A 24,998-nucleotide genomic window follows, 5' to 3' on the forward strand; every position below is an offset into this window, starting at 1 on the left:
TGTAATGTTCTGTGGATGCACAGAGAAGGTAATTCATAGCTGTTTGCATGCGTTTAGTGCTTTATAGTAATTAAAAATTCACTCAATCTGATGGTCTCTCCTTTGACCAATTCTTTAATTTGATGTATGTTGTTAAATTACATCAGAGTCTTTGCTTTAAAATAAGTTTAAAATGAGCATTTGGGATTTAATTATGAATTTTTTTTAGTGACTACTATCAGTGGATGGGAACTGCTCTGCTTAAATATGAGGAGTTAATCTCAGTGAAATTTAGATAAGTTTATCCATATTATCACTTTTAAGGGCACTTGTTTCACATTTCCATATGTTTTCTCACATACACCAAAACCAATTTAGAATGATATCAAGATTTGTATGCAGTATCTTGCTTGAGGAAGCTAGAATGCTCTGAAAACACTCAAAAATTACAAGAGTTGGCCAGCCTTATGATTTGGTGGGACTGAATTCAGGGCTGGGAAAGATGTAGGATCAGAAAGAAATCTAATTCTCTTCCAGACTGTCATACCAAAGCAAGCCATTGTATACTTGGCTCAGGAGAACAAGGACTTTCTTTTGCCAGTTGAAATGTCTCTTCCGTCAGCCTAGGAAAACCAGTGCTCCTGCAGCCTGTGCTGCCTCACAGCCTCACAGCACAGAGCAATAGTGCCTTTTCCAGCGTTGGTATTTTGCAGAGAATGTAATTTCCAAGGAATTTATTTCCTTATTACACCACTGTCTTTAAAAATAAAAGCTCCAAAGAATCATCATGGAATTTTTTTTCACAATGTGATTTTCATTAGTAATTTATTCAGTCTAGCAGATGCCAGCTTGCAAACTATGCAAAGAGCAAATCTCTTCCTCCAAGTGTAAATATTTATAGATCATATTAAATAGTATTTAGTTCTGTGCAAACATATTGTCAACAGTTCTAGCCAGATTCTTCCCTAATCGCAGCCTGGGAGTTGGCACAGGCATGTCCTCCATGAGAAGATGGTTATCAGAAAAAATAATAGCAGGCTAAATAGGTTCTTGGCTTAATTAAGGCTGGAGTTTACACCAGAGGTGAATCTGGCCTACACCAAGTTAAAACTCTGTTATAGCAGCTTGTATGTACCACACACAGAGCTGGAAAGATGATGCTTCCCTGGGGGGCAGCTTTCCCAAGCAGGCTGCGAACCTCTCTTGGCACTGGACAAAATGGGCCATTACAATGCAGGGCAGGGAGTTTCAATCTTTAATATGTTTTAATGTAGGTCCACATTTTCTTAGACATAATAGGAGATGTATGGCTATAATTTGCATTAATTGGCTACGTTTATTTGAATAATCCAGAAGAGCACATATTCCCCACTCAAATCACCATCTGTTCTTAAAACAGAGATGTATTATTTCTTAAACACAGATCTGCCTTTTGATGTCCAGCTCAGCCAGTGCAAAGTCTCTGAATGGGTTAATGTCTGGGACATAGCTTGACTATACTGAAGCCTTATACTGTGTTTAAACTATTATCCAAAAATCTCCTTTCCTGCACCTTCAGCCCAAAACCCTTCAATAGCAATTTGTTATATCCCATAATCTCTACTCTCCTGACAATCTGGAATAAATGCAAACCAACTGAAAGCTCATTTATATTCTGTGAAAACCTGCTATTGCAAGCATGTCTCAGCACCCTGGCTTTTCACACGAGACATGTAAAGTTGCAAAGATCTCTAAACACTTCAAGATTGTCCTCTGGGTGTCTCAAATGAAACAGCCCAACTGACCTTCTCCATGCATCGTAGGGAGACAGGCAAGTGAGAGCACGTTCATGACATCCCATTCTCTTTGGCTGCATGGTGACAGTGTTTTTTCAGTGTCTGTACTTTCCCATTGCACATCTGGACTTCTCTGTGGGCATTTTTTTTTCTCCTGGGACAGTTTTTTCTCAGAAATGTGCTTGTTTTCCACTACACCAACCCTAAAGGCCACATGCCCTTGTGCTTTGCTCAACAGCTTCACAATATTTCCTCCACCATTGTGGTTGGTCCTGCCAGATAATCTGTTCTATAGCAGACAATCCCCCTCCCCCCTTCAACTGTCCCTTCTAATTCTCTTACATTGCAGAGCTTCCTTCTCCCTTCCTCCTCCTCTGAAAAGGAGGGGAGGGGATATTGCAGTAAACGCTGAAATCCTATATGAATGATGGAAGGATAGATCTGGACAATGTATACAGACAGACATGCTTTGAATTGACTACTTAATGTGGGGAGCTGGCCAGCTTTGCATTATGTCTATTTTTAATTAACTGATGGACCAGGGCTTCACCTCCTCCACCTCCGCCTCCTCCTCCTCACTGCTCATTCTGAAAAGCAAATTTTTGTGTTCTAAAATTACATTGGGATGTGTGAATGATTTTGGCATCACTTTCATCTACGGCCAGATTAGCAGTAGCAGACAAATCCACACATGACTTGAAGAAACAAGGATTCCTTCCTCACTTGTTTAATGGTACAGTTACTATGTGAAGCATCTCACAGTCTGGACTGCGTCTGTGTGTGCATAAGGCTGGTTTCTCCACGGTTTTTGTTTTCTTTATGACCTTTTTCATAGCATCACAGAATGGTTTCACTTGGAAAAGATCTTAAAGATCATCCAGTTCCAACCCCCCGCCATGCACAGGGACACCTTCCACTAGAGCAGGTTGCTCAGGGCTCCATCCTTGAGCACTGACAGGGATGGGGCATCCACAGCTTCTCTGGGAGACTGATCCAGTGCCTCACCACCCCACAGTAAGGAACTTCCTCCTGTGTCTAATGCCTCTCTTCTTTGGGTGATCTGGATATAACCCAAGGAGCTGAGTTCAGGGGACAGTGTGCTTGCTCAGAAATGGCACCCATGGTTTCTTGAAGGCCTGCACCTGATGCCATTTCATGGGGCCAGCTCCACACTTGAGAGTGCAGCTCAGATATTTATGTACTGTACGTGTCTGTATATACATGAGCAGTACATGGTATATGAGATTCAAGGCTCTGTTGCTGGTAAGGTTTGCCCCAAGCAGCTGGGGGCTGCTGATGTGCGAATTTTTGCCATAGATACCAACACTAAAAACAACAAACCAATCGTTGAAGAGCTGATTTCTGGTCTTTGATTTAGTATTTATTTCAGCAGCATCCTCTGTTACAGCAGTGGTGGTGGACTGGCACGTCCAGTAAAGCAAAGACTTGCACAGTGCAGGGGCTATGTGAAAACAGTTATGTCTGCATGAAGGTAGAATGGGTGTTTTTCATACTCCGGGATAGCAAGACGCTGTCAGCCAGTACACTTATCTATTTTTTTTTTCTTCTCGTGCTGTGTGGTGATAATGAACCATGGAATGGTTTGGGTTGGAAGGGGCTTTAAAGCTCATCCAGTTCCAGCCCCGCGGCCACGGGCGGGGTCCCACTAGTCCGGGCAGCTCAGAGCCGCGTCCAGCCCGGCGCTGGAAACGCGCACAGCGGGCCGGCACGGACGGAGCTGTGCCAAGGCCGCCCCTGCTGCTGTGCCACCACCCGCAGCCGGTGACGCCGCAGTTCACGGTGCGGAAAGCCCAGGAGGACAAGGAAAACAGCCTCGTGAGAACGCAGCCTCTCGCTGCTGCGCCCTGACAGAACTGCAGAGACACCCCGGCAGTCTCACACCGCGGTAACTCACGTAGTTCGCACACGGCACCGTGGGGCTCCCGGAGCCGCACTCTCGTCACTTCCGCGGGCAGCGCTGCCCTCTGCCCCCGAGGCTTTCCCGGGGCCTTTCCGGGGCCACCGCCGGGGGCGGGGCCGGGCCGGGGCCCGCGGGCGGGGCGGGGCGAGGGGAGGCGGACCAATGGCGCGGGCGGGGCGGGGCGGGGCGAGGGGAGGCGGACCAATGGCGCGGGCGGGGCGGGGCGGGGCGAGGGGAGGCGGACCAATGGCGCGGGCGGGGCGGGGCGGGGCGAGGGGAGGCGGACCAATGGCGCGGGTGGGGCGGGGCGGGGCCGGCCGTGGCATGTGGCGGGGCGCGGGGCTCCGCCGTTCCTTCGCTTCCCTGCCCGGGGCTCTTCCCTGCCTTTCCCTGCCCGCCGGGGCCGCGCCAGCGCCGGCCGAGCGCCTCTCCCGCCCCGGGGCTGCGTCTTGCTGCGGGCTCCGCCACGTCGTGAGTTACGGGCGGGCAGGCGGTGCCTCGTCCTGGGCCTGAGGGAGCGCGGGCGGGAGGGACGCGGTGCCGGCCGTGCCGGGGTCCGCGGGGGGCGCGGAGCCCGGGCGGGTGCGGCGGGCGCGGGGCCGCGAGGGGGAGCGGCGGCTCGGCAGCCGTTCCGTGAACTGCCACAGAAGTTGCGAGCGCGTTTGTGGCACGAGTTGGAATCAATTTTGCGGTGAGGTGCCGCCTCCCGCCGCAGCAGCGCAGGGAGCGGTGGCTCCGCTCCCCGCAGTCTGGGAGCGCTGGTAGATGGCTCTGGCGGTGGGGAGGCGGGAGAGGGAGAACTGGGCTTCATTGCGGGGAAGAGGAGATTGACTCAGCAAGGAACTAACTCGCCGCCGGGGTGTAACAATTTTAGGCCCTATGGACCACCTCAAAGATCCCGTGTCTGTAGGAGTCGCCACCCTTAGGCACGGCATCGCCGATATGTAAATATATCGTGTGTCCGAATAAATAACGTTGAGTATGTGCAAGTGAGGTTACGCTGGTAAGTGGCATCCTGTGGTATCGCACTGGAATCGTTTTCAATTTGTCCTACCTTAGGTAAAGCTTTTTAGAGGGTTTAACTGTACCCTGGGCAATGCTAGCAAGGTGTCAGATGGAGTCCAAGAAATGAAAGGAAGAGTAAACAGTTTTCTTTGACCAAGCTCTCAAATCCGGCATTCTGCGGGGATATCCTATTGCAGTGAATTTTCATCCTTTAACTTTCCCCTCTGTCTCCCAAACTTTGTTTTCTAGGATTGGCAAAGAAAACTCATGTCGTGGGATCGTGTCAAGTAATGTGCCTTGATGCCCTACATGTTAGCTGACTGAATCCCTGCCAGACTTGGTCATGCAACACCACTGCTGTTTCCTGATAAAGTGAGTTATCTGACTGCTTACCGAAGGGACAAGCCCAAGAAATCCTCCCTACCTTAAGATAGATTGCAATGCAGTTCTGATGAGCAATGTAATCTTGCTGATAGCAAACATTTGGTGCCCTTTAGTCCTCAGAGGGTTTGTGACTGAACAGTAGCTGTGGAAACTGGGCTATAGGATGCAGGTTGATGTAATGTTTCTGTCTCAAAAATGCACGTATTTTTGTATTATTCTAATCTATCTACCATAATCAACCACTACTCTGTATGTTAATGCAGTCCATTATGTGGCAATGGATAGTTTAGAAGGAATCCATCCATTTTTATTAGCTGTCCTGTCTGTAGTAGATTTGTGCATGTGTTGTGTGTGTTTGCTGCTTGGTTCTGGCTTTATGTATATATAATGCATGTATACACACATGCATTTTTGGGAGAAATTCCAGGCTATGTGCCTCTTAACATGTCGATGAGGACATCTTTATTTTTTGTTTTTAATTGCAAATTCCCTGCTGGATTTATAAACCTATCTGCCAGGAAACAGACTATGCATCTGGTTATCTATTATTGAAATTCTTATTGGCACATCCACACAATCTGAAGCCTCTGCCTTCTGAGGGAAGTCTCCTGGCACAGGCTTTTTGAAGGGAGTAATTTGCTAGCAAAATTTCAAGCTTTGGTGATGAAAAACTTCAACGCTGGAGACCTGGTGATGTATTTAAAATGTCTGGATGTTTAATACCCTGGATTACAGGAAAGGGACTGGCAGAATTTTCACACATATGTTACTGGCTAAATTTTCAAAGGGAAGTGTTGCAAGGACATTAAGGAATGGAGATGTTTGTGCATGGGAAAGCTGGAGAAAAAGCAGCCAATTCACCAGGACTTGCAGGTAGTTCCTCAGCTGCTGTGCATTGCAGAGCAATGAGAACTCACACCAGCTGGCCATTTGTCCTTGTTTTAATTGGGATGGGGTTCTTTCCTGAAGGATGTCTGTACCTGTGTACACAGCTGGTTCAAAGTTCATGTGTGAGGTACGTGAGACACCCCACCCACCCCTCTCCAGCACAGCAATTGTTGGATGAAACTGCATGGGTTGTGCTGAACCAACAGCCAGACAAGATGACCTTTATGACTTTTTTTTTCCCTCCTACCCTTAAAAGGACTGGGAGGGCAGTATCCCTGCTGTGTGTGCTGTTGCTGGATGCCACCTGGCACTGTGTGCTCTGGCTCAGGAAGGCTGGTTCCCTTCCCAGCTTTCAGCCTGTTCTGCAGGTGTAATCCTTTGTCATACCCCACATGTCAGTGATACCCAGGCTGTCTGCGTGTGGAAAAGGCTCCCAGAGGGATGTTGGCTTTGTTGATAGTCAAGAAGTCCTGTGGAATAAACTGCTCTTGAACCCTCTCTTGCTTGGTGGTAGCAAGCATTTGATGTGTTCATTCCTCCAGTCATTTCTGGTTCCTTTCCTACAGCTTTAGACTGGGAGGAGTTAGGGAAGGAGTTGTGAATTGGCACCTGGGGTCTAAGGATGCTTCTGGCACTGCAGGGACAGTGACAATGCTGAAAATCAGTGCAGGCAGGACCTGGTTGTGCATTTTGGGTTCACAGCTCCTCCAGCTTTTGACTGCTGGCAATCCAAGAGAGTGCCCATGCAGGTAAGGTGCCCAGGGTGCTTGTGGTGCAGCAATTCATTCAGGAAAGGACAGCTTATCTCTGTCATGGTATGGAGACCCCCTGCTTGAAGGAATGTCTGCACAGACATTTCTGCATGTTCCTGTGAACAACTTATCCAATGAAAGTAGGTAGCAAAAACTGTAGAAGTGGGCTCTAATGCTCAGTGGAACCACAGGATTGTCTTGCTGGGGTGTAAAGTGGCACTTGGCTGCTTGCTCTTTTGCTATCTGGCTTGCTCATTGCTTTGGTTCTCTAGGTGAAAACCTTGCATTTAGCTGAGGCTCTGATTTGCTGTTCCTGTGATTTCACTGGAATGAGGTTTCCTCAGGGCAGTTTTGAATGTCCATCACCATGGGTGCCAAAGCATCTGACAGTCTTCTGTTTCCTTCGCTGGCTTTATTTTTCCTCGCTGTTCTGGGCACAGCCCCCTCAAGGCTCAGATCTTGGGGTTTAGTGCTGAGAGGGAGGTGTGCTGCTGCACTGGCACCAAGGTGGTGCTGTGCAGTGCTGTCAAGCTGGATGGCACTGAAAGCCTGTCTGCAGTGGTGGCATTGCCATGGTGGGAGGGCTGCTCTTTGAGCACCCTTTGGGGAATGTGAGGTCTCTGGAATGACAGTGAATGGGTCTGGATTCCTCGTCACGTCCTTTCCTCCTGTTTCACCGAACTTGTCAACCTTTTGGAAAGCACACTGGGTGCTTGTTTGGTTGGCTGTTTTCTTGCAGGACGATGTGCTGTGAAGAAAGGAACAGAAGGCAGAGAGCCAGGGATATGGGTACTTGTTTATTTGCAGCCAGCTGGATTGTCCCCCAGGGTGGCAGCACCCACAGTCCATTTGTACATCTTGCATCAGCTTGAGGAACCAGCTGGTCCCCTATTCGAGCAGGAGGTTCAGCCTGTGCTGCCACTGTGGCTTGTAGGGGTGTGCCTGGATTATCTCTGTGCATCACCACAGCTCCTGGCACCTTTGCTTGGGGACACTCAGCTGGGCTATGTCCCCTAAAGGACAACTAAATTGTGTTCTGCAGATGTGACCAAGCCGCCATAGCTACCTCTGTTATTCCCTAAGTACCCAGAGAGGGATGGAGAGGTGGTCTGTGTACAAGAGCCTTTTTATTAACTTACTGAGGCATTCAGCAAGTCCCCTTCACTGCTTCTGCTAACAGGGACTGTCCAGGGGGGCACTGGGATTGCCTTCCCTGGCTCCACCTGACTCTGACTTGGTGCCAAGCCCGGAGAACTACTTATGCAACAGTCCAGCAAGACATGTCAGTCTGCATTTCTCATGTGTCCCGGTTACAGATTTGTTAAAAAAAAAAAGAAAGGGTGAAGGAGAGTGGCTGATAGAATTTGTGTTGAATTTTAAATGTATGTTTGCATTGGATTTATATTTGTTTGGCTTGAGGAGACTTTTAGCACTTTAACTAAATCTGGTTTTAAATCCACTTAAGTTAAACTCCTACTACAACTAGTGTGTGGAGACAGGGATGAAATCTCATCAATTTTAATAGGATTAAGCATGTTCTTTTGCTGAGTCTTCTTCTGTATCTTTTTTTTGTTGTTTTGCCTTCTCTGTATAGAAAGCAGGATAAACCTTTCCACTCTTCCACCTCTTTGTGAAAATGCTTTGACAGTCTCACAGAAATGTCTCTCTGGTTGCATACAATAACATTTTACACATTTTTTTCCTATGCTTTCAGCTGTAGTCCTACTGTATCCAGGCTTTTATTGGCTTTTGCTTTCCCTAAAGGCGCAATAATTCCTGACAGCAAGAAAACAGTTGCAAGTGTTTGCATGGTAAGTTTCTACACTCAAAATCATTATTTTTGCTTTTGGTTTCCCTGGATAGATTTGAAACTGCTGTGAAACAAGCCAATTAGTAGAGAGAAACTCTGTAGAAGTCAGTAGGAAACTGAGCATGTGCAGATGGGTGAGGGCAAAATTAATCTCTATTCACCACCCAGGCATAAACTGGAGAACAGGAAATAAAGGCAGGAGTGGTCTGAATGCAAACTGGTTATTGCAAATATTACAGCCATTAACTGGAGAGGAGGCTGCTTCATGCATTTGTTACCACTTCCACATTTCTCAGTGTATATCATGCTCTGAATATATCAATATTGATATATTGATATAGGAATTTGATTTGTTTGTAACTCATGTTATAGGAGCACTGCACTTCCCTCTCTCCATCTGAAAAGACAAATCCCACAGCAGGTATTTCTGGATGTTCCTGAGATGCTCCTAATGACACACTTACTATGTATATGCTTTCACAGGAGAAGCTGACTGTCTTGGAGCTGTGCACTAAGCAAGATTTCAAGAGACTTGATTTTTATTTTCACTTCCAGCTCTGACCAGCTCCTCCTGTAGCTGTACACCAATGACTCAGTCTTTTCACACCACTTTTCCCACCCTGTGAGATAAGGGAGGGTTGATCTGTCTTGCCTCTCTGCTCTGCTCCTTTGAACTGATGCCCTGTTGTGCTATGGACTAACCCATATTACAAAGGTTGGGCTGGAGTTTTTGTGTCAGCAGAACTCCTCTGTACCATCAATCCTTGTGACGAAACTTTGCATCATCAGTGTGTTGTCTTGTTGGCAGTAGCATCTAGACTGAAACTCCTGTATCTAATTAAAAAAGGAGAATGTGATGGGGAAGAAAGCTTTCTGGGTTATTTTTTCCATAAGATAAACAGAGATCAGCTTATTAAGGGTGTTGAGGATGGGGAATTCTGAGAGGTGAGAAATACCCAGTGAAATCTTGAAATTCTTTATGTGCAGGCAAAGAGCATTTATTCCCATCATAAAAGGTTTAGGCTTGGAAGGGACCTTAAATACAATCTAGTTCCAAACCCCCTTGTCATGGGCAGAGATAATCAGGTTGCTCAGGGCTCCTTCCAACCTGGCCTTTCAGGGAAGGGGCATCTACAACTTCTCTGAGCAACCCATGCTAGTGCCTCACCATCCTCACAGTGAAGAATTTGTTCCTAGCATCTAATCTAAATCTCTCCTTGTCTGTCACGGTCTTCCCCTGTAAAATGTCCATCTCTCCCTTTTTATGTGGCCCCTTTAAGTATTGAAAGATCACAATGAGGTCTCCCCAGAATCTTTTCTTCTCCAGCATGAACAACCCCAACTCTCTCAGCCTGTCTTCACAGGAGAGGTGCTGGACACAGCACTTGAGGTGGGGTCTCACCACAGCAGAGCAGAGAGGCAGAATTCCCTCCCTTGACCTACTGGCACACTGCTTTTATTGCAGCCCAGGCCTTCTGGGCTGCAAGCATGCATTACTAAGACATAAATTCTATCTTCATCTATAGTGATGGTTTTTTAAGGGATTGCCAGCAGTTTATATTTGCACTGTGGAAGTGGCAGGACCCATTGTTCTGGCTGTAATGACCATCTCTGAGGTGGCTGGAGTGCATCACTGGCAGTGTCTGGGATATCCCTGAAGCCAACAAGGGAATGCAGTGCCATGAGCCTGCTGGTGGCTACACAGCTCAATTTTATGCAGGTCCCAGGTTCCACAGGTTCAGCTAGACCTATTGTCACACATAAAGTTAAACGTGGGCTTCGTGTGTTTGGAGAATTACTGCCTCAGACAGCTATGCTAGTGTGGAAACAGCTGATAACATTCTTCACTGACGCTTGCTGAGCTGGAGAAGCACATGGCCTGCTCTGAGCCCTAATGCAGGTAGTTTTTGTTACCAGCTGACTTGGGAAGCAAAAGCAGGAAGTTGTGTTTGCTGTTTAGCAAATAGCTTTTGACTGAATCCCGTGTATTTGTAGATTCCTGTTTGTTGCTTTTCTGTCCATTGCAAAGGGAGCGAGGATTTCTAGGCTTGAAAATGTTGTAATGTATAGAAGCTGGATATATGTTGATGCAATGAAATGTGAAATATGTGAATTAACAGCTGTAGCAGAAGTGAATTTCCAGTGCTGATGATCTATCCTCTTAAGGAATATCTGAATGAAAGAGGTTAAAAATAAAATCTAAACAGAAAATGCTGATGAGTTGGGGGATTTTGGTTGCCTTCTTTTTCCTGTGGGTTTTGGCAATATTAGTAAGCAGTTCTTTCTGGGTGGTATGTTCGCACTTGGTCTTTGACCCCTCTGAAAGTGGAAACAGATGGGAAGCAAACTATAGAGTAGGCAACCTGTCCCCTGGGAGCTGACTGAAAACAAACCCCTCTACTGAATGAGCTCTTAAGTTATTGCATGTCTTAGGACAAATTTGTTTGCAGTAAATCAGTAAGGTAACACCTGCAGAGGTCCCCTCTGGAGTTAAAATACATGCTCCAAAATAGTGATAAACAGCTGACTCAGGCATTCACATTTACAGTTGTTTCTTGCAACTGTAAATTGCAAGAAGTTGCAAGATACAGTGCATGCCATCCAGTGAACAGAGAGCTGTAACACAGGATTTCATACTGAGATTCATCTGCATAAAAGATAACTGGGTGAAGGAGAGAATTTGTAAAAAAAAAAAATGGAAAAATTTATTTCAGTATTTTTCTCTCATCTCCAGGAATGTTACTGCTGGAGGGAAGTGCTTTAAAAAACAAAGACTGAAATAGTGGGCATGCAGTTTAAATGCTTAGAGATTGTTTGATTTTGTAGGCATCTGCATAGGTAGACAGTTTTCTGTCTTGGCCTGTAGGTGCTAGAGGGTTTGCTAAACAAGCAAAAAAAAGGCATATAAACCCAAAGCTAACCCCAAAATTCTCAACACATGATCCTCACGGCAGTGCAGTTTTTCTGCTCTGTTGTCAGCTTGGGCAGATTTACCTCACAATACAACTGCAGGCAATTGAAGTGAAAGTGCCCTTCTCCATTACATCCTGAGAAGATGCTGGTTCTGAACTGCCCAAAATAGAGAAGGAACCTGAAGAGGAACTTCTGGTCCTCTGACCCTTTGCTGTCTGGAGTTTTCTCTGATCTCTTTTGGAAACATTCAGATTTCTGGATGATTTTAAGAAGAAAACACTTCTCAGTAGTTGACAGTTGTGATGGCAAACATGCATTGTGTCACTCTGAGATTCCTGACGTTCTGTAGGGATGACTCTGCTGCTTATAGGGCAGGTCTTGGTTTACTGCAAACTGCAGCTTTTGAGGAAAGCAGCATTGGTGCCACTTCATCCTGTGTTCTGAGGCAGTTTACTGGTGGGATTTAACCCCTCTGCTTCATTACAGTTGAACAGGAGCAAGAGCAGCTGAGGTTTATGGGTTTGAGATCCTTACAGCTAGCTGATGGGACTCTTCAGCCTTCAAGTTGGACTTGTTAGTCAGGTTTCTAGTTCTGAGGGTCCTAAACTTTGTTTAAAGGATGAGGTTGATGAAGTGTTGTACCTCAGTGCTGGCTGCCTGAGTTCTTGCTTTTCTGCATTTATAGCCATTTCTCATTCCAGTCGTGCAGAGTCTCTAGCAGCAAACAATTTGAAACAAAAGCTATTGTTTGATAAGTAGAAGTGCATGTTAATTCAAGTGTGAATTGTTTAATTCTTGGCACATCTTTTGTTTTGTATCTGATTTCATTCAGTCACAGTCTGTTCCAGCTGTTGATTCCTGACCTTAATGGTGTTCTGCTGATCTGATGATATTGGACAGGTTTGTACTGGAGCTGAAGTCTTCAGAACACCGGTCAGAAGCAAGCTGTAAGAGTTACTGCTTGTAGTGTGCTTTTCCTTTTATGCTTGTCCTTTCCCTTGTTTTTGTTGTTCGAGCTTGGATAATCTCTCCCAGGGAAACTCTTGGCCTGGAGAATTTGTGTATGGTGAGCTTGTCTTTGAACCAGAGTGTAACTAGGGTCTATCTTGTTGGTAGTTTGGCTTTTCTAGTTCACTGTTCCCCTCATTACAGGATTGGAGCATCTTTGGTATAAAATCAGTAGCCAGAAGTTTCTAACAGGTTCAGTCTTCCTGCTGCTCTTAGGTCACAGCTTCTGGAGGAATAAGGATAACCTCTTGGTTTTGTTACAAGTTCAGGTGTTGAAATTTGAGAGAGAGGTTTCAACTTTGGGGTTTCTTCCTATGTTTGTTGTACTGTTGAGCAAAAATGGAAGACTGATATAAGCACAGAGGTGTCTGAGATGGCTTCTGAAAACATCTGTATTTGTGACCCATCTGTCCAGTCAAACACAGAACACTTTTCACATTTGTGCCTTTGGTACAAGTTAAATTCTGTTGATGTTTATGGCAGTTGTAATCTCTCTTGGTGAGCTGCTCTGCTGACTTTATGGAGATGCCCATGGCACTCAGGTGTCATGGAATAGTTTTGGAGTTCTTGTTAGCCACATCAGCAGCAGACAGATCTTCTATATCAAGCTCAGAAAGGTTCAGAAGAACCTGCTGCTGCCTGTGTAGTTCCTCTTCTATGAATGAGGGCTCTGTGGTACTGGAAGGGTTTGAGGAGCTCATACCGAGCTTATTTTACTTTATTAATCAGTTTTTGAGTATCAGGACTCAAAACTGTAATAAAGAGTTACTCTGAAATGGAAAAGAGGGAACCTAGAACTAGGTAGGAGAACACAGCTGCTGCCCAGTTGGTGTGTAGGAGATGAGACCCAAGAACTGGGCTCAAGCACTTCTGCAGATGCTGCCTTGGCAGCCCATGAGAGTAAGGAGAGGGAAGGATGTTTTTCCTCTAGGTTCTGATAACAGATAGGTTTAAATTCTTGCTCTATGACCTGAAGACTTGCTGGCTAAGAGGAATCTGCCACAGGGAAGACCAGCAGGGATGAGGAGAGCTGCTGCTGCATTTGATTCTTTCTTTGTTTGGAAAAAAATAGATTTGGCTAAGCTTTCCCACCCACCCTGTCCTGTGATTTCCACACCTTTCAAGCTGTCAAAGTCACAAAGCAGGGATGCACGTGCCAACAAACTTTATTTGGTATGACTATAAATGTATTCTGGTTTGGAGACTTAAGGAAGAATCTCTTCTTTGTCCTAACATATGTATGGTGGAAACCTCCCCAGTGTCATATTGCATTGAGATAAGCTGGAGTGTCTTTTTGCTGCATTTCACCTGGGAGACCTTCCATATGAAACTTCCTTTGTTTTTTAATCTGAGCTGTTTGCTTGAATAGAGGAAGCCTCCTATAATCTAGGAGCCTTCAGGTTATTTGCTTGTGAGGATAACTGGAAGTGGAGCCTCATATGTTTGGATTCTTTTTTTTTTATATCTGTGTTTATTTTTTATATTTCAGGCTATGCATAAAGATCTTACTACCTTGAAGGAAGGAGAAATAAGCCAAAAACATTTCCCTTTCTTCCAGTTATTTTAGGGCTGAGCAGACATTCCTGTTCAGTCATTGCACTGTGGTCGTGTTTTGGCTCTGAACTTTTCCTGAGTTTCTGAGCTCCCACAGTTTTGCCTGATGCTTTTGTAACATAAGGTGACATTTTTATGTGCAACCCTGCTGAAAGCCATGCACAGGCTTAAATTCCTGAGCAAAGTTGCAGAACCTTGTATTCTGGATGGAGGTATGTCCTGTGTTTCCATGGGCCTAAAAGTAGTATTTCAGCTACATGAGCCTATAGAGGAGCCTAATGATTTCTCAGAAATATCTGAGTGGAAGATAACATTTCAGTGAAACTTGAATTGGTCTGGATTGCCAGGAATTTGCTGACTGTGGTAAGAGTCTGCAGGGCAGGAGGTGGGTGGGTGACCAGACTTTAGCACACTGGCACTATCTCCAGAGGTAACACTTGGTTATTTGTACCTTCAGGCTGGAGTGCTGCTTGCTAAGTCTCTGTTAGCTCCACGCTTGTCACTTTTGGATTCAACAGCACCTCAGGCACAGTTTATTTCTGTGCATGAACGTGCTGGTTCTGGCTCCTAATGCCATGCCCCAGCAAGCCTGAAGCACCTGCAGTGCAGAGTACCTGCTTCTGGAGGCACTTGGAGAAACCAGCATCAGGAGCTGGCCTCTTACCCTTCCTGATGAACTCTGCTCTGTGTTAGTTCAAGGGCTGCAGGGTTCATGTGGGAGCCCACTGGGATGGTTCCTTTGAGGGTCTTGTTGAAAGCTGCTTAATTTGAAACACATGGTGTGAAATGCCCTGCATATGATCTCCAGTTCCCACGAGACAACAACACGTCTGAAAACTTCGATCTGCTTCGGGTGCAGACCAGACTAGGGAAGGTTGCAGCTGAGCCATAGTACACATTTTTATTGCTTAAAGGTATTTTTGTTGACAGATTTATTGTTCAGTCACAGCTTTATGCAGTTAGCCTTTGGCAGCTTGCTTTTCTGTATATTAAAACTAGATTGTTTCAGATATTTCAAAACAAGGCACATTTTCATAAATCAAATAGCTGTCTGATCATTTTTCACAGGAAAATGTTTTGCTGAATAGTGCTTCTCAGCATCAGAACTGCAGCACATGGCACTAATATGGGTGAGAAGGGATGATGGATGGCTGATGCTGCTTTAGGAGTTTTAGGCTTTAACTTTTATTTCTTCAGAAGCAAAGTGAGATGGCCATGAAGCCTCAGTAGTGGCTGTGTGGATTGTCCTCAACTGTTTAGGCTGTTTTCTTTGTGCCCTGGCAGAGGAACCAAGTGGGCAACCAAGTAACAGAGAGATGGAGATGGGTAAAACTGGTACAAACAGCTTTGCAGCTTGTCAATAACTTTCTTGGGGAGCCAAAGGAACTTAATGGCTGCTGTTCAGAGAAACATATAACTTCATCTGGTCATACTCAGCTGACATTGGGTCAGCCTCATGTGCCTTGGTGTATCCCCTTCTGTCTCCAAACTTATCTACATGTCAGTCTTCAGTCTTGGAGAGATGCTTGGGAAGTAAAATGAATCTGAGGATTGCAGTGCAAATTCCCTGTCTCCTGTATCCTTGCCTCGATTTACAAAGTGAGATATGCTTGTCTTCCCTTGGCAAAATCTGGTTTAATTCTGTTTTTCTAAAGACAGAAATGTTGCACTTGTTTAGAGAGCTGACAACATGTCAAGTGTTTAGCAGCAGATGCAAGTGGAAAACAGGGCCTTATGCTTTCTCAGTTAGTTGGGAGAGTAGCATTGTTGTCTGCAAAAGGTATTCCACCCCTGTTTTCCCTGCTTTGTTGTTATATTGAAGATAGAATATTTCTTTGCAACTCTGACCTTATTTTATACCTAGTCTTGCACACTTGCAAGTGTGAATTTTGAGGCAGTGTCTACTGGCTCTTCAATGACAGCTCAAAGGAGCATGTGTTGCCCTAAATGATTTGCTTTGCACAATTTGTACCTGTGATCTCTAACACCCACATTCCCTCTTTTTGTGTTTTTTCGCTCTTGTTTTGTATCTCTCCACTCCGGTGCAGTCACTGCATGCACCTTGCAGCTGCTTAACCAGGAACAGCTGAGGCTACTGGGTGGGGGCATGGAGGCAAGGGATTTATATTCCAAGGGCTTCTCTCTGCTCTTGCAACACCATCCCCATCATTGTTCTTTGAAATAATGGGGGTTTTTTTTATTTGTATAAATTCCTTGACTTAAGCACTGAGATCAGCAAGAAGCCAGGAGCTCTTCTGAAACCCAGCAGGCAGTGCCCTCTGGATATATGTGTACACTGCAAAGGCATCAGTCATTCAGTTGTTGACTCAGAGTCATTGTGGTTTGCCAGCGTGCTTGTTCCCTGCTGAGTTACAGCCACAGATAACAAAAGTGAACTTTGTATTTTTCAGAGTGTAGTCTTTTCCCGGATTTTATTTGCTGCTGTCTTTTGTGGTTTGGTTTTGCTTTGGTTTGGCTTTGAATTTCCTCGGGGATGTTCTATAGGTGGCAAAGGTAGTGCTTGAGGAGTGAATTTTGGCTCAATTTCTCAAAATTACTTCTGAGGGGAACAGTAGCATTCATCTCTTGCACTGTGTTGTCCAGACAGGGATCAGCATGGTTTGGACAACAAGGTTTAGTTGGTGTTGTTCTGGGGTGTAGGTGTGGGGTGGGTGCTCACAGGGATCTCTGAGTACAGATGGAGCCGGGTGGGACTGGCTGGAAGTGTGACAGGAAGTCAGAAATACAGCTGATTTCTGGTGGCAATAGAGGGCAGTTGTTAAATTGGGAAAAGTGATCTGCAAGTAATTGTAGCTCCTGTTCTGAGTGAATGGAATTGGATAAGGTGCAAGAGGCCAAAAAACCACACCTCTAGCTGGAGTTTCTGACATTTAATACAGCATCCCAGACCTCATCTGTACTGCATTAAGGGGTGGCTGAAACTGGTTATCCTCTCACTGGTCTTGGAAAGGAGCTGTTTGCATGTCTGATACACTTAGTCTGTGCATTGTGTTTGTGTGCTTCACACACTCACTCTGCAGTGTGCAAAGGGATTTTTATAATTGGCTAAAGGATGTTGAAAAGTGTTTTAAGCTTGCAGTCTTGTACTGAGTGCCTTAGGGGAGGCATTGCCAGTTGGCTCCTGAGGAGACCATGTTTAGTGAGAGGGAAAGGGGGGACAAATCTCTTGTGCATGAGCTTGGCATGTCCCCCTAAACCAAGGCTGGCCTAATCCAGAAAGGCTGCCAGGTACTTTGGAAGAGGTGAGAGTAATTTTCTGGGGTTTTGTTTTGCTCTGCAGTTGTTGCAGTCAAGTGGAACCAAAGTCAGCCGTGATGGGAAGGACTTTTAGTGAATTGATGTGGTTGGGGATACAAAACATCTCTTTGCATAGGGGATGCATGTTAATGCAACAGCTTCTAGCTACTGGTGTGATCATTTGCTCTTGCAAATATATGTAGTTCTTGGGTTGGTGGAGATTAATGTTGATATTTTATTTGTCCTAAAACAGAGATTTTAATGATAATAATAATAATGATAGTATTTATTTGTAGCTATAATGCTGTTAAATCTGCAGTTTCAAAATGCTATGCAAGATGTTTATTCTTTGAGGGTGGTTTTTATAATTGCAAAATTGTTACTAAAGGTGTGGAAAAAACTCCTATAATAAATGTTTAGTATTTGTATTCATTGCTGTTATTCCTTACTAGTTTATTTAAAACAGTGTATGCATGCATTATTACATGGGTAATTCATTCTCAGGGTCACTTCTTAGGCTGTAAAATAATGCTTCTTATAAATCCTGGACCTTGAAAAGGGACATAAGCTGCACTCCTTAAAATGTGAAATACATTAATGATTTTTTTCCCCTTTTTTTTGTGGGTTAAGTACTGTTCTCTGAAACTCTGCCTGTGACCTATGAACTTTCCAAAAAGTGCACTTACTTTGGCACCATGTGGTGGGAGTGCAGGTTGCCAAACAGTGCTCTGAAGCGGGGCACCTGGAGTGTCTATGAGGGAACCCAATTCACTGGAGGATTTAGGGTTCAAAGGAAGTCCTTGCTGTGTGCTCTAGGAAAATCTCTCATGGGCAGAATATCAAATGTTTCCCCTTGCTTTCCCCTTGCTCCCAGTCTTACCAACTGCAGCTTTCAATGGTTAATCTACAGCATCTGCAATGAGTGGCAGTAAGAGTGTGATAAAGGCCGAGACAAACTTGCAGAAGTGCCTTGCGATCTGGGACAGTGGGAAAAGTATTGGAAATGGATTTGGCTGAACAACACAAATTAGTATTGCCAATTCCCTGCTGAGAACGTGGGGCTGAATTCCTGAGCAGCTGATGCTGGTGTAGTGTGTTGCAAAGGCTGTGCTGGTATTGCACAGGTCATCTCCTGTCCTGCCCTGATTCTTTCAGCTTTGCTAAGGTGCACTTGGAAGAAGTGATCAGGAAAGAGCAAAGTCAGTCTGTGCTGTGCTTGCAGTGTGCAGTGGGAGAGAGGCCCGGCAGAGCTGGTGCTGCTGGACACCATGCGTAGCTGCTGGTGCATAGGATGAGGTGGGGCTGCTGAGCTGCCTTTCCCTGCCAAGACTCCTGTTGTCAGATCAGATTTGGAAATATTTCCAGCTGCCAGGTGAGGTGACAAAGGCTTGAACTTCTGGCTGCACTGAGAAACTTGCTAGCACAAAGTGAGCGTGATGCTGTGCGCGCTTGCTCCGGGGAAAAAGCTGCAGAGGGATGCAAGAGCTGAGGTCAGCAGTGCAAGGGCCCTACAGTCATTTTGGGCTTCCCATCTCTCTGAGAGAGCAGAAGATGAAAAATACTCCATCTATTTTGAACAGTTAAAAATAACTCTTTTTACTAGAATAAATAGGCAGGAAGGAGACTCCTAAGTTCCTCAGGGAACTTGAAGGTTGACTAGGAAAACTGAATTTGAGGCACTGCATTTTAGTATCAAGTTTTGTCCTCATCTTTGGCTCTTTGACAGTCTAATGTGGACCTGTATATTGTGTGTCCTCTGAGAAGCTTGGGATAGCTGTTTATATTTCACCCCTTTTCAGGTAGGGTGGTTTTGAAGCTAAAACTCTGTTCCCTTGTTTGGGGCTTTAGGATATAGCAGAAGGAAAAAATCGGAAACAAAAGTTTAGTGGTACAAAGCATCAAAATATTGCAATCTGAGTCACAGCTAAGCATTATTTGGGGCTTTTTTGGAGGAGAAATAGCTCTTAGATTCTTTAATTCACAAGCATGGTTGAAACTGAAGTTCTCATGGTTGAAACTGAGACTTCTAGCCTGGATGGCTAAATTCGGGTCTTACGCACATTACTGAGGACTGTTTGATGTTCTTCACTGTGGTATTTTTACCACTCACACATGCTGCTCATTCTGTGTTGTGAACTGCCTTTGCAGTCATCACATCCATCTCAGAGATGTCACACAAAGCTGAATCTCAACACTCTCTGGAGGCTGTCACATTTCTCTTCATAACTTCAGGATGGTGACTAAAGCTTGCCTTAGTGATGAGGAAGAGGATTGCCCTTAAAAATTACTTAGGGAAGAGGTTTTTGATGGGTCTGCTTCAGACTGAACTGTTTGGAAACTCATACAAAGCTCCAAAAACCTCAGAACCAAGAAGGTAAATCCAAATAGAAGCTACTAATCTGCTCTGATGTCAGTGGGAGGTGTTTCACAGTCTTCAGTGGCAAAAGCCCCTCCGTTGGGTCAAAGCCACATGTGTGCATTAATAATGAAGGAAAGACATTATCTGTTGTTTTATGTGGGGAAATGAAGGCTTACTGTGGGTGTGCATATTCTTCAGTATCAGCTGTGTCTGTGTAATGAAGACCTGAAATAGTGGATTTTGCTTGTTTTCAATCAAAATTTCTTTGAGCTTTTTGTAGTGAGCAGGAAGACCAAAGCAGAAATGAACCTTGGTTGCTTGGTTTTGACTGACTTGGTGTAAAGGCAGGGCCAGGAGTATAGTTCCCCTTATTATCATTGTGCTCAGACTGGTGAAAACACTTCTGCTGGCCCTGGGCACAACATTAAGGGTCCCGGAAGGAGTCCAAAGACATCATAGCAGTGCTGCCACATGCTTCTGGGCTTTGAGATTGACTTTGTACACATGGCTTTTGACTTAAGCTGTTCTCCACTGGGACGTGAGGGAAGGAGAGCAAAGTACAATTTCCAAAGAAAGAGCCTCTCTGGGAAGTTGGAAAAGGTCTTTACTCTTCCTGCCTCTGAGCCCTTGCTTATTTGTGACATGTAATGATACTTGCTTCCCTTTTGTTTTTGTTTTACATTCCTGCTTGTAGGGATATAAATTGTTCTCTTTTTTTTTAATAGGTATATTGCAGTGGATTTGAAGTTGATATAAGAGAGAATTTCTTCTGGGAAGAGAAGCTTCCCTGTAAGGCCAACCCTGAAGATGTGGACTGCCATTGTGTTCTTCCTGCTGATTTCCATCTGTATATGTGAACACAGGTTTTCTGTCCTGAAAGGGAGAGGAGTCCATGTAGTGCAAATAAACAGGCTTACAAGTGAAGAGCAATGCAGGCAGGCTTGTCAGAGCCCAGATGCTTCAGGTGAGGTTCTTGTCCCTTGGATGGAATTCCAGCTGTGTTTTCTGCTCCTTGAAGGTCTCTGCTGCTCCTTTGACCACTTTCTTTGTTAATTCCAGTTGTTTACAGGCATTTACAGTTACGGCTTCTCTGTGCAGTGCTGTGGTGCTGAATAACTTCTGCCAGCTTTGGTTAAATTGAATCCAGGACAACTGCTTCCCAGGGCCCTGCAAGCTTCCATAGGAAACAGCATGTGCTGTTGGTGTGCACTGATAGCGTGCAAACTGTGTTAGGTCACTTGAATTGCAGAATGATTATTCCCTGCTGCCAGATGTTTGCAAATGAGCAGTACTGTTGTAGACAGCTGCACTGGAATGAGTAATCTTTGCTCCCTGGTATTTGTGTGTTTTCTGCCTTAGAAGAAACCACTTTGTCCTGCAACCAAGCACAGGGTTAAATCTGTTGAGGTAAAAGCCTTCTCACTACCTCTGAGATGTCTTTACAAAGAATTAAACTTCTAAAAGAGTCTTTGTGTTGTCCTTATGAAGGCTCCAATCCTGTCTAGCCGGATGAGAAAGTGTGTAGTGGTGAATATGAGACCTTGGCTCAGGTGGATGAGTATCCGACATTCAGATGGTTAGGAACCTAATAAAGATGCTGGTTTAATGGCCATTAAGGGTCATTTTCCTCATTAAGAGATCTAGAAGAATTTACGTGGGTCCTAACTGTGGTGCACTTTGTCCTTTTTTTGGGTGAGTGAATTGCTGTTATCAGGAGATGCTGGTACCAAAGACAAACAGGTGGGTAGGCTGTATTGGCAGTATTGGTTTCATTGGCTTTCTTTGATTATTTGCACTAATGCTGAGTCAGGATCCTTTAAGGACAGACCTAGGTATTGTGTGGTTTGGGTTTTTTTTTTTGGTTGTGAGGCTCTTTCCTTTTTTTTTTTCAATTCTTTAATTAAAGGCATGAAGCAGTGTGTTTGGTATCCTGTGTGCAGCAATCCACTTTTTCTGCTGTTTTCAGGGAGCCATCACTGTAATTGGTCTGTGCCCTACCAGAATCTCTGCCTCCTCCTGCAGTGTCACCAGCTGAGTGTGTGCCAGAATGCTGGAGAGCAAGACATCAAAGACCTGCTTGCAGGTAAAGCCATGTTTCAGACCTCTGGGGAATCCATGATCCTGATCCTTTTGCTTTAAATGCCTGTGTTTAACCCTTGATAGGCTTTCAGCTGAGGAAGATGGGTTGTGAAATGGCTGCAGGGTGATTCTGTAGGTACAGTTCTCTGGAATAACTATTTCACTTTGTCCTAGGGACTCTGGCACTTGCATGAGTGCATGATGTGTCTTTGAATAGCTTTTGTAACACTTACTGAGAAACAGTTTGTCTCCATGTTGAAGACATCATTCATTCAATCCATTTGCACACCACATGCTGTCCTAGTGAAAATAAAGGCATAACAGATGTATTTATATCTTTTTTCAGAGAAAGGAAAATGTCCTGGCATTGTTTTTCTCTCAGATTGCCAGAATTTTGTTCCAGAGTCAACAGACTGCTTCTTTAATCAGAGCAGCAATTGCTCATGACTTTCCAGTGCCATAGTATTTAATTTTAATAAAGTGACACAATAACAAAATGGAGCTTATTTATAATTGGGAAATCAATCTTCTAAAGTTTGTTTCAATAGTTCACTGTACCCAAGTTTAGAAACAAGAATTTTTTCATGGTTCTTTTGGGTTGGCAGAGGTTTCTCTGCAATGTAATAACTGGACTTATGATAAGCAGATGGGATTTATGTCACTATAAATCTAGCTCACGTAGTTGTGAAGGAAATTATCCTGATGTATGAAGGTGTAAGTAGAAATTTCTGCTCAGTCTTGACAAGTGAAAATTACGAATCTAGGCACAAAGGCTTTGTCGATGATATGTAACTTTGAAAGCATGAGTCTCCTCAGGAACTGACATTTGTAAGATTGCTCTTGTTGATACTGTGCTTCTGCATTGTAGCTCTCTACTTCATTACTCTCCTTTTATGAATGAAACTCTCTGGTTGGGTGAATACTAGAGGTCTGTGGCAGAAAAAACCAAACCAAAAAACCTCAAAGGGATCATGTGCAATAAAGGCATGGGGGTCTTGAGTTTTCATGTTCTTGCTGAATTCAGGACTGATTTATTCCACTTGTACTGTTTGTACTGCGGAATGTGTTCTGGTTTGCATGTTGGGGGGTTGAGGTTTGATTTGAGCTTGCGAGTTTTTTTATTCTTACAAAAGTAATTTGTTTTGTCTTTTGGAAGAAATTGTCAGCGGCAAATGGGAAACAGCCCTATTTCACGACCAGAGCCATCTGCAGATAACAGAGAGGGTGCTGAATGCACAGGCTGACCAACACAGCGTGGAAAACAAGTTTTCTCTAACTGCTCAGACTCACAATATTAGTTTGAGGCATTTGTCTGGGGTTGAGAAGAGAGATGTCTCAGCTAGCAGATCAATTGCAAGCAATGCTACCACCACTGCCTCTGCCACAACAACAAACATTACAAATGCAACTTTCTCTGCCACTTATGAAACAACTGCCAAAGCCTCTAGCACCCCTGGAGGTTCTGATACCTTGACTAAAGCCATGACATCCTCTGCCTTTTCTCCCCTTCATAGTACCATCTCTGCTTCCACTTCCAGGCATGTCACCCAGATGGTGACCACCAGCGAAACGTCAGGGAATAGTAGCTCTGTCTCAGTCTTGTCCCCCACTTCTGCTCCCCTGGCTGTTACTTCTGAAGCAGGTACCCAAGCACAGCAGCCTGGGCTGGGTGCCACCACCACCAGTGCTCCTCGCCCTGACAGTCCCAGCCCTGCTGGAGCTGACGTGAGGACACCGAGCACAGCACTGAGCACTCCCATCCCGCAGGATGCAGGAACGGCTTCCACGCGTGCCACGGCGCCTGTCCCGACGGAGAGTTCTCACTCGGCGAATCCAGCGAGTGCTAGCACATTGCCAGAAGCAAACACAACCACAGCATCCTTGAATGAATCAACTTCTCTTCTGGGCTCTACAAGAGGTGCCACGGTTTTAACTACAGCCTCTACAGTAGAAACTGCCAGTGAACATGGGATAAAGTCAACATCTGATGTCTTTTCAATAACCATGGCTCCAACAGATGCAGCCAAAACAACAGCTTCAGGCCTCACAGAAACTCAGGACACAGACAATGAGTATCTTCTCATTGCTGCTGAGCCCCTGACTCAGTACTTAGTGGATAAAAGTTCACTGCTTGCACTGCTTTTAGTTGGTACGTTCTTTTTCATAACTGTTATAGTTCTTTTCCTCATGCAGGCCTATGAGAGCTACAAGAAGAAAGATTACACACAAGTGGATTACCTGATCAATGGAATGTATGTGGACTCAGAGATGTGAAGAGGTGGGGATAAATAGTGGGCAAGAGATGGAAAGGAGATTCAAAGTCTCCCTGACTTGTTTTTCCTTTCTGTCTGCCTATAACACAAACTGAAAGTGCTTCCAAATTTACTTCTAGTGCAATTGAGGAGAAATGCCATGTACTGTATGAAGAAAAAATAATAATTTTTTATTCAACTGTGCAACAGGTTGCTGTAAAACCATAAAAAAGTAATAATTTTTTAACATTTTCATAATGCATAATTTCACAGGTAGCTTTGGCCATTATAATTCATTTATAAACCAGTCTAACAAGGTGTAAGTTGCCATCCTCTGAAAATGCTGTAGTGCTTTTCAGCTGTTTACAGTGCAGGTTGTGTTTCATTTGTGTTTCACGTGTGCTCATCTGAAAACAGAGCAGAGGATGCTGTCACCTTTAGTGAAATCCTCCCAAAGAGCCAGATGAGAAGTGTGAAGTACTGTTGGAACAAGGGACTTTTAATCCAGTGTGTGTCATATTTCAGTGTGCTTCTTGCTTATGAAGAGGTCTGTTTACAAGGTATTGTAAAGTCTGTTTACTGCTAACCCGAGGTATCTTTTCACCACGGAGTGGATTACTGTGCCTCTGCACTTAAATGATCTTATTTTTATATTCAGTTAATAAACAGGGCCCTGGAAGGGCAGATATTTTTGTGTTTCTCGTTTCATTGCTGTCTCTGCCAGTTCAGAAGCAAGCAAATGGGCTTTTAGGGCTTAAGTGAATTAGCTCCACTTCAGTATTCCAAGTGTGGGGGCTTTGAAGACCTGGCTGAAAGCATGGACATGTCACAGAAGATACTGATCATCTTCCAGAGTACTGCTTCTATAATTTAAAACCATTATGCTACCAGTCTCCCAGGTATGCAGACCCACTTACTGCTTATTATCTTTCATGCTTAGAGCATCAGCCTCTGTTTTGGTTTTTCTTTTGGATTTAGGACCAGTACAGAATTGTTAGTATTTTGGAAACTTAATTGCACACGCAGTTGCAACTTGCCTCCCAAGATCCGCAGCTGAGAGA

The 24,998-nt window shown here is 44.7% G+C and overlaps 1 protein-coding gene across 3 annotated transcripts; it reads left to right on the forward strand.

Annotated features, from left to right (window-relative positions):
- The first annotated feature begins 3,976 nt into the window (after positions 1 to 3,976).
- Positions 3,977 to 24,625, forward strand: C5H11orf24 (chromosome 5 C11orf24 homolog). Of its 3 annotated transcripts, none has more exons than XM_063398286.1 (6): positions 3,977 to 4,146; positions 4,930 to 5,052; positions 8,419 to 8,515; positions 20,332 to 20,570; positions 21,573 to 21,689; positions 22,842 to 24,625. In XM_063398286.1, exons 4-6 carry the CDS (start codon positions 20,414 to 20,416, stop codon positions 23,957 to 23,959), a joined length of 1,392 nt encoding a protein of 463 aa, XP_063254356.1. In that variant the 5' UTR covers positions 3,977 to 4,146; positions 4,930 to 5,052; positions 8,419 to 8,515; positions 20,332 to 20,413; the 3' UTR covers positions 23,960 to 24,625. The 3 variants fall into 3 exon arrangements, with proteins under 3 accessions (XP_063254356.1, XP_063254357.1, XP_063254358.1); XM_063398288.1 differs by lacking the exon at positions 3,977 to 4,146 and adding an exon at positions 4,252 to 4,678; XM_063398287.1 differs by lacking the exon at positions 8,419 to 8,515.
- The last annotated feature ends 373 nt before the right edge of the window (positions 24,626 to 24,998 follow it).

Source organism: Prinia subflava, chromosome 5 (genome assembly GCF_021018805.1).
Source record: "Prinia subflava isolate CZ2003 ecotype Zambia chromosome 5, Cam_Psub_1.2, whole genome shotgun sequence".
Classification (NCBI taxonomy): Eukaryota; Metazoa; Chordata; class Aves; order Passeriformes; family Cisticolidae; genus Prinia; species Prinia subflava.

Excerpts from the sequence above, each read along its gene's own strand:
- C5H11orf24 (XM_063398286.1), top strand. The coding sequence starts at position 20,414 with ATGTGGACTGCCATTGTGTTCTTCCTGCTGATTTCCATCTGTATATGT. Across the intron at positions 20,571-21,572 it reads TCAGAGCCCAGATGCTTCAG|GGAGCCATCACTGTAATTGG; the intron begins GTGAGGTTCTTG and ends TGCTGTTTTCAG. Across the intron at positions 21,690-22,841 it reads CATCAAAGACCTGCTTGCAG|AAATTGTCAGCGGCAAATGG; the intron begins GTAAAGCCATGT and ends GTCTTTTGGAAG.